The sequence below is a fragment of the Cyprinus carpio genome, chromosome A18 (genome assembly GCF_018340385.1).
Source record: "Cyprinus carpio isolate SPL01 chromosome A18, ASM1834038v1, whole genome shotgun sequence".
NCBI classification, from domain to species: domain Eukaryota; kingdom Metazoa; phylum Chordata; class Actinopteri; order Cypriniformes; family Cyprinidae; genus Cyprinus; species Cyprinus carpio.
Window position 1 is genome coordinate 25,616,116 of NC_056589.1, and position 8,884 is coordinate 25,624,999.

The window sequence follows — 8,884 nt, forward strand, 5'->3', positions numbered from 1 at the left end:
TAGTGTGCATTTAGATGTCACGTTGACTTTAATAATATAATCTTTCAGACTATAAAGGTTTTAATGACATATAGAACACATCCTCTTACACTTTTGTTAATTCACTGACCTTCAGGATACAAAACAAGAGACCAAACGTCTCACTCAACACTCCACAGCTCTCCTTGGAGAGACACTATCTCCAGACCCCGTCTATGAGGATTTCTTCAACTCTCTAATCTTGAGTTTCGCACTCAACTCTGAGTCGCCATGGTTACGCCTCCCAATCACCTTCATCGTCTGCAGTGGGTTGCAGTGGCGCTGGAAGGGGCGGGATCACATCTGACATCCGCGCGAACGCGCCACCGGAGTTGGCAGGTGCTTCAGATGAGTCTCCGCCCGCTGGGCCCTTGCCAGAAATCCCTTTCAAATATTCACAATGAAAAATGCATCAGGTAGGAAGAAAACACACAGACTGAGGCTAAAACGAAGGTTTCAAATGCACCTTTCCTGCGCATGGCCAATTTATTAAAGAGGTCAGACATCAGGTCTCCACCGCTCACCGCTGCCCCAACTGGAAAAAACACAACTGTTAGGTTATGTAACGTGAAAATGTTTTTGTTTTTAATGAATATTAACCTACAAGGATGCAATAAATTTATCAAAAGTGAAGGTGCAGAAATTATAACGTTACTAAAGAATTCTAATGATCAATGAATCCTGAAAGAAATGTATCACAGTTTCTACAAAAATATTAAGCAGCACAACTGTTTTCAACAGAGATATTGATAAGAAATGTTTGTTAATCAGAATATTAGACTGATTTCTGAAAGTTCACATGACACCGAAGACTGCATTAATGATGCTGGAAATTAAGCTTTGCATCACAGGAATAAATGACATTTTGAAATATTCTCAAACAGAAAACAGTAATTTATAATTGTAATAATATTTATGAATATTACTGTTTTTTTTCTGTATTTTGGATCAATAAATGCAGTCTTGATAAGCATAAGAGACTTCTTTGATAAACATGAAAAAATTTGCCTTTGTTGTTTTCTGCAGTTATTTTCAGGAGAATAACAAGTAGCAAAGATTATTACATTGCATTCTTTCAAATCTTAAGTGTGGCACTTACTCTCACCCAAGTCCTAAATCATTAGAAATCACCTCTCGGAGTCGACAAATTCAAAAGACCACAAAGTTTATCCATCAAAAATATATCAATGAAGAATTTGAAATATCTGAGACTTTGTGAGTCCAGAGTCAGTCGATTTCAGAGCAAATGTCAAGCAGATTTAAAAGGCTTAACGGCAGATTTAATGAAAGTAAATTTCTCTTTTGACCTTTCCAAATACCACATCGCTCTTCCTTATATCAGCGACACTGGAACACAGTGAATTCCTCTAGTTTTAAAAATGAATACTCTTGTGCACATAATATGTTCATCTCGCAAAATAACTGCATGAACAGTTTTACATCTATTCTGAATGGTTGCCAGGGTGAGCCTATGCGGCTACTAGGATGTTGCTTATTGGTCCAAAGTCTCTACATACAGCTTGATTTTTTTAATGCTACCATTAGCAAACACTACTAACAAGTTTCTTACCCTAATAACAGTTTAGCTAATGTTAACACCCTCTAATTGACCCTGTTTGGCAGTATGCTTTCAGTACAGAGTGTAAACACTGCTGCCGTCTGACCTTGCTCTTGTTCCTTCTGTTTCTTCTTCTCCATCTTACGCTCTTTTACATTGCGGAGGTTTGCTTTGCCGATACCACCGGCGTTTCGGATTGACTCCAGCAGACTGGCTCGGCCGTCCGACGGCTTTAACACCTCAGTAGGGGCCCCTTTCACCAGACCTGATACATGAACACGAAAGACAGTGGCTGACATACACTAACATTAATTCTTTCATTCAGCACGAATACATTAAAGTAAGCAAAAGGCTTCTATTTCAAATAAATGCTGTTCTTCTGAACATTCTATTCATCAAAAAAATCCTGAAAAAAACGAAAAAAAAAAAAACCTTTTCACCGTTTCCACAAAAATATAGTTTAACACTGATAATATTAAGGAATGATTCATCATGTGACAATGAAGACTGGAGTAATGGCTGCTGATAATTCAGCTTTGCATCATAGAAATAACTTAAATTTTCAAATATATTAAAATAGATAAACAATTATTATACAGAATTACTGTTTTTAATGTATTTGTGAATAGATAAATGCAACCTTAGTGAGACTTAGCTACCATCAGCTGAAAGTTAGTGTATGTGGACAAAAAAAGATTTTTGAACACTTAACCATCGCTAAAAAGACTGTCAATAATTCTGAAAATGAATCTTTTACCTGTGGGAGGGGCTTGACTTGCTATGCCATCAGTGCTGTCTGCTGTGATAGGTGGAGGTGGGGGAGGAGGGGGCAGAGCTGGAGAAGCTCCAGGGGGCGGCAGTGATACTTGAGTTGGCTCCGGTGGAGGAGGAGGCGGTGGAGGGGGCGGAGCCTCAAGCCTAAAATGAGAGTCTTAAAAACAAATAACAATTTATGAATAATATTATATGTTTTTATTCATTATAAGTTTATAAATAAAAAATAATTACTAGTGCTGTCAAATGATTAATCGCGATTAATCGCATCCAAAATAAAAGTTTTTGTTAACATAATATATGTATGCATGCTGTTTATATTATGTACATATAAATACACACATAGCATGTATATATTTCAGAAAAATGTTGTTTATATATTAAATATATTTATTTATAATATAAATTTTATGAATATAAACAAACATGTAAATACATGTAAACATTTTCAAAATATATACTGTATGTGTGTGTATTTATACTGTATATACATAATAAATATACACAGAACGCATACATATATTATGCAAACAAAACTTTTATTTCGTATGCGATTAATCGTGATTAATCATTTGACAGCACTAATAATTACATGTATTTTTATAATTTGCTAAATTATATATATTTTTATACTGATTTATTTTATAATTACATTACGATATATTTTCCAAAATTACATAATTATACATTAATTTCTCAAAAAAAGAATAAATAATGATCCCACCAGATCCGCTAGATTCATCGTGCTCCATGCCAAACGAAGGCAGTTCAGGGATGCTGCTGCTGGCAGGAACGGATGGTGCGAACCCTGGGCCGAGGTCAGCGCTGTACATGAGGTCATCAGCGATGCCAGGTAAGTCAGGCAGGTAAGATGGCACATCGATCTCAGGCACTTGCCCCAGGTCTGGCACATAGAAATAGTTCTCTGCGGTCTGAGAAGAAAACACGAAAGAGACATCAGCTGATCTTGCGTCCTGTTTTCAGCGCATCGCTTCATCATAGGTGTGATTGAACAGCTCACCTGTCTCTCTAGCTGCTCTCTCTTGGTGATCGACAGCGGCGCATCAAACGGTTTATCTTCCTTTTCCGTCTCTAACGTGGTGTGTGTTTTAGTCACGGCACCCGCCAGAGGGTCAAGAAACACATATTTCTTATAGCTGAAAATGCACAAACACGCACAGCAATGATTACATGGTTACATCGGCAGTGCAGCATTCAGTTAATATGTGTAGGTGTTTGTGTACTCACAGGTTCTCGGTTGTGTTGAACAGCAATAAGGAGCTGACTGAGTTGACATTTCTCGGCAGACTTCCCAAACCCTCCTCTGTCTCATCCTCAGAGCGCTTCTTAGTGTTGACACATACTGGCAAATACATCAGCTTCTCCTATCAAGCACATTTGTGGGTCATTTCATTAAATATTTTTAACATAAATGTGTGTTGATAGACTGTAATCCGACATTACAAGCCTAATGTTTAAAGTCATGAAACTACAAAGAACTTCTTATAAAGAGAATTTGATGCTGATATTTTCACAAATATCCACAAATATTAACAATTGTGAAGTGTTTGTGTGGCTGATAAAATTGAGTTAAAAAGCTGGTTTCCCTCCAAAGTGAACTGTCCAGTGACATTTACAACTTGGATGAAGCAAATGCATAAAGCATATAACAAAACAACAATGAAAAGCAACCTGCCAACAGTTTATCAAAATGAAATTTAAGATGTGACATTTAAAATTTTTAAATGCCATTTAAAAATTATTTTAATTTTATTATAAAATTTATTTTAATTTTTTATAATTTTTTATTTAATAAAACAATTTATTAAATATGTTAATTTAAATATTTTAACTTTTCAATAAAAAATGATGTAGTCATTATTTTAACTACATTTTAAAACTGTTTATCTATTAATCAATTTTTTTTAAATATTTATTTCCTTTTTTATTTTTTATTATTATTACATTTATTCCTTCATTTTATTTGTAAGTGGCACTTTTAGTCTTCCACAAAATCATGGTAACAGAGTTGATATTGTAACATTACAATAGCAATTCTGTTACTATGATTTTAGGAAATAAATCACCTTTTAATAGACAAATGAATAGACATATCTACAAATGTTTATTTAATTCATGTTTGAAATGTTGTTAAATAAAAAATAAAATAATAAGCTAAATAAAATGAATAAAACGAGGAGAGACATCTGCACCTGTAGTTGAAGAGCTAACTTCCTCTCATTATGTTCATTTTTTTCTTTCTCACTTTCTCACATCATGTATTTTTTAACTAAATATGATCCATATACACTTGAAAGTGAGCAGAGAAGAGAGGAGGAGGAGCAGGAGAATGAACTGAAAGACAGATGACTAAATTTGTTCACCTGTGGGGCCTTGTCATCCAGTGGGCGGAGTTTGCTCTGAACTTTAAAGCGAGGCCGCTTTTGGGAGGCGGGATCTACTGCACCTGTAAAGATGGACGAATAATCCTGCAGTTTTTCTGGAGCGGGGTATTTGGCACTGGAGAACACCTACACAAACACATCAGACATATAACCACTCAGTACTGTGCAATAATTATTAATTAGTCATTTAGTTGGTGCTTTAATACAAAATGACTTACAGTTCAATTATTATAAGAACAAAATTACAGCAGTTCAAACAGTAGAGCAGTAAAAATCTTAATGATACTGAAAATTGTCTTCATTTTATTAATGGGAATTTTATTTTTCATTTTTGTTATTTAGTCATAATACTACCCAGACATTTCTTGATGTGATTTAACCATTAGCTTATGCCCACCCTACAACTCCAAATATTTGTTGCAGAAACAGTTTCTCTTCTACACTGTGACTGACTGTGAGATTCTCTGTGTCTGAATCATCTGCATCACCTTTGTGGCTTTCTTGCTTCCTTTGATCTTCTGGACTCTGGCCTGAGCCAGTTTGATCCGGTCTGTGACGGACTGAAGGTGTACACGGTTCTTCTCCACGCTCTGAGACACCCTGTCAAAACCAAACCAAGGCAAACTATAGCTGCAGAATACAGGTGAATACATTTAGATCAGAACTTCACAAAAGTGTAATCTGAAATTCAGGCCTTTCTCAACTAATTTATTGGTGATTGACACGTTTCATAATTAATCCTGCTTAAACCAGTATGCCTGACTCATTTTTACATCCTCAACACTGACAATTTCATCTTCAAATAAAAAATACATTTTTTTAATCTTCCTATGACATTTAGAAAGAATTAAACACATTCTGTTGCAGGCATTTCTAAATGAATTCTACTGTATGTTAATACTGCATTAAGTCATTTAATTTAGTAATTTTGTGTTTAATTTGCTATAAGCGATAAGGAATAAGTGGATCATTGTTTTGTTTTTTCATAAAAATTATTTTATTTCATATAAATACTGTTCTTTTTATTTTTCTATTTAAAGAATCCTGAAAAAATGCATAATGGTTTCCACAAACTATGATCATGTGACACTGAAGACTGCAGTAATGATGCTGAAAATTCAGCTTTGCATCACAGGAATAAATTACATTTTAAAATATATTCAAAATAAAAATTAAAAAGTTATTTTAAATTGTATTAATATTTCACAATTTTACTGTTTTTACTGTATTTTATCAAATAAATGCAGCCTTTATGAACACAAGAGACTTCTTGCAAAAACATTCTCCAAACAACATGCTGAATAACGGTGTACTGCAGCACATTAATAGCAGATGAAACAGCACGTACACTATGACCTTGGTGGCTCTATGCCAATGCCATGTGTTTTGGCTGGATATTATAATGTCTTTTTATTACACCTATTGTAAGCCGTCAGTGTTTACCAGCCACGTATCTCCTTTGTTTGTCCATTCTGCACTGTTTCTGTGGACAAACATTACAAACAGGAAAAAAGATCCCTTGATTGCAGGAGGCAGCTACAGTACACCAGCCTGAAAACATCAACAAAATGCAGTGGGAATGAGAGCGTAATCGTGCATGTGTACAGTCCTATCATCACTTCTGAGTCAGTGTAGCCTATGGCACTACACACTGTCTGAAAAGACCCTCTATTAGAAACAGGGTAAAATGACAGAAGAATGACTAAAAGAGAAGGGGGGAAAGAGAGGCTTAATGGAGCTGACCTAGAAACGCACTGCTTCACCACACACACACACACACAATATGTTCCCTGGACCCCTACGTGCCATGTTGTCATGGAAACGCTGTGGATGGTTTTCCAGCCTGTTCAGCTGAAATTAGCAAATTTGAGCACTCACTCCCTCACAACTGCATCTCATGCAAAACACACACCTTTCATTGTGTTTCTCTCCTTTGTTATTTTGACACGGTCTATTCATTCTCTCTCCTTCAGTAGCCAGGCACAACAATAAGGACGGCCCAGGGCTTTCGGGCCAGTGGACAGAGCTGTCACTTACCTTATACACACACGTCGTCACTGCATCTTATGTTTGTTGATCATCATGTACATGTGTTTTTATGCCTTGCACTTGCTATGTGTTATTCATTGAAATTTTGTTAATTCTAATTATTTAAATATTGTTTGGGATTGATAAGATTTTAACGTCTCTTATGCTCATCAAGGCTGCATTTATTTGATCAAAAATACAGTAAAAACAGTAATATTATTACAATTTAAAAAACCTGTTTTCTATTTTAATGTATTTGAATATGTAATCTATTTCTCTGATGCAAAGCTGAATTTTCAGCATTCGATTATTAAAAAAAAAAAAAAAAAGATATATAGTGAATAATTGTTTGGTTATGAACTGTAAACATAAAAATAAATAAATAAATAAACATTTAAAATAAATTGTATTTAATTTTAAATCAAATCTATTTTTAAAAAAAATATATTATATATATATATATATATATATAATCTTTATTTTTGAGACCTGAATGAGCAACTCAAAATGTAGCATTCACATATAATGTTTGTGTGAACCGCTACTGTATATTAAATATAATATTAAATTTGTAAATATTATTGAATCTAGCCTTGTGATCTTTTATATCTCTGATCTACACAAAAGCACTATGTACTAAGAATTATTGTGTATAAGTGTGTTTACCTAGAAAAGATGTCTGTTGATATCATTTCCAGATACTGTAATGCATCAGTGATCTGATGCACAGCCTCTTCTCTCCTCAGATCCGGCTGGATGAGCGGTACAGAGTACACCTGTCCCTCCAGGTAACGTTTCTGAGTCATCCTACACACAGACACAAACCAAAGAATCAATATATGAGTATGTGTATTTTGTGATATATAGAGATTTTTTATGTTATATTGTTTTAGTTTTTGAAGGTGTTATATGTACTGATAATATAACATTCAAATACTGAAGTTGTCAACACACATACTATTTATAATGCATTGGACACTGTATGAAATTGAAAATTTCATACCCTTTGGATCAAGTATCTAGGGTCAAGGTATTTAGATCCAATCTAGAGACTCTAATCTAATACAGCAACATGAAACACTGCTGCAGCCTGAACTGAGGCTTAACCGAATGACAGTCACATGATGACTCGCACACAGAGTCGGGTAAAGCTGAAATAACACTGTTGTGTTGCGTGTCGCAATGCAAACCCTTTAATAAGAGATTCTAATAATAATAGGACCGTTATCTGAAACAAACCAGCTGATTAAGACACTGATTTTCGTTTGATATAGGCTAAAGTTACACGACGCGATCCTCCTTCTATCTCCGATGGAGAAAACACAGCGGCCAGACACTCAAACGGATGCCTATGAAATATCTTTGAAATATCGCCATGAAAACAGAAAGAAAACACTTTACCTGACCATTTATATGTCAAAAGCACAAACGTTAAGCTGCTCGAAGGCGCTCAATCTTTCAGAAACGAAACTTCCGCACTCTCAGATCACGTGACCCCAACGTCGGCGCGTAACAACAGTAAAAAATAAAAAAAAATAAATAAAAGGTTAATAAAATAATAAAGCATAAATGTTTATTAATAGTAATAAATTGTTTAAATATACATTAATATTAATAATAAATTATTACTATGAATAAAATGTTTATTTAATGCATACTAAAATTCTAAAAAATAACTCGTGTATGAGACATTATGACACTTTTGAGCATTTTTTTAATAATTTTATTATTATTACTTCATTTGTATTATTATTATAATTGTTGTTGTTCTAATATCACTTAGCATGATGTACATTTGTGTAGGCCGAAAGAACATTAAAATAATTATGAATGAATGTAGCCAGCTTTCAAAAATCATTTGTCTTTGTATATTCCATGTAGGCTATATACGAAAGCGTTTTGATCAGATTTGTTAGTAGTGAACCATTCCCATCATTAACTCTATGATTTTTGCCTTGTTTTCTCTATTATTGTTGTAGTTATTATTGACGCTTTGGCATTACTTAGTGAGAAACAGTCGTGCTTATAATGCACTCTGAAAATAAGGTGGAAAAGAACATTAATTTGGTAACTAAGCAACAGAAATCTAAATTTGTAGCAA

At 34.3% G+C, this 8,884-nt stretch overlaps 1 protein-coding gene across 1 annotated transcript; it reads right to left on the bottom strand.

The window, feature by feature from the left end:
* Window positions 1–8,291, bottom strand: LOC109106348 (WASH complex subunit 1-like). Its single transcript, XM_042775645.1, has 11 exons — window positions 8,185–8,291; window positions 7,450–7,590; window positions 5,244–5,355; window positions 4,735–4,881; window positions 3,599–3,735; window positions 3,372–3,507; window positions 3,075–3,282; window positions 2,334–2,507; window positions 1,683–1,841; window positions 485–553; window positions 1–402 (listed from the first exon to the last, which is right to left on the bottom strand). Exons 1-11 carry the CDS (start codon window positions 8,190–8,192, stop codon window positions 254–256), a joined length of 1,440 nt encoding a protein of 479 aa, XP_042631579.1. The 5' UTR covers window positions 8,193–8,291; the 3' UTR covers window positions 1–253.
* Window positions 8,292–8,884: the final 593 nt, after the last annotated feature.

Excerpts from the sequence above, each read along its gene's own strand:
- LOC109106348 (XM_042775645.1), bottom strand. Across the intron at positions 4,882-5,243 it reads GAAGCAAGAAAGCCACAAAG|GTGTTCTCCAGTGCCAAATA; the intron begins GTGATGCAGATG and ends GTGTTTGTGTAG. Across the intron at positions 554-1,682 it reads ACAGAAGGAACAAGAGCAAG|TTGGGGCAGCGGTGAGCGGT; the intron begins GTCAGACGGCAG and ends TGTTTTTTCCAG.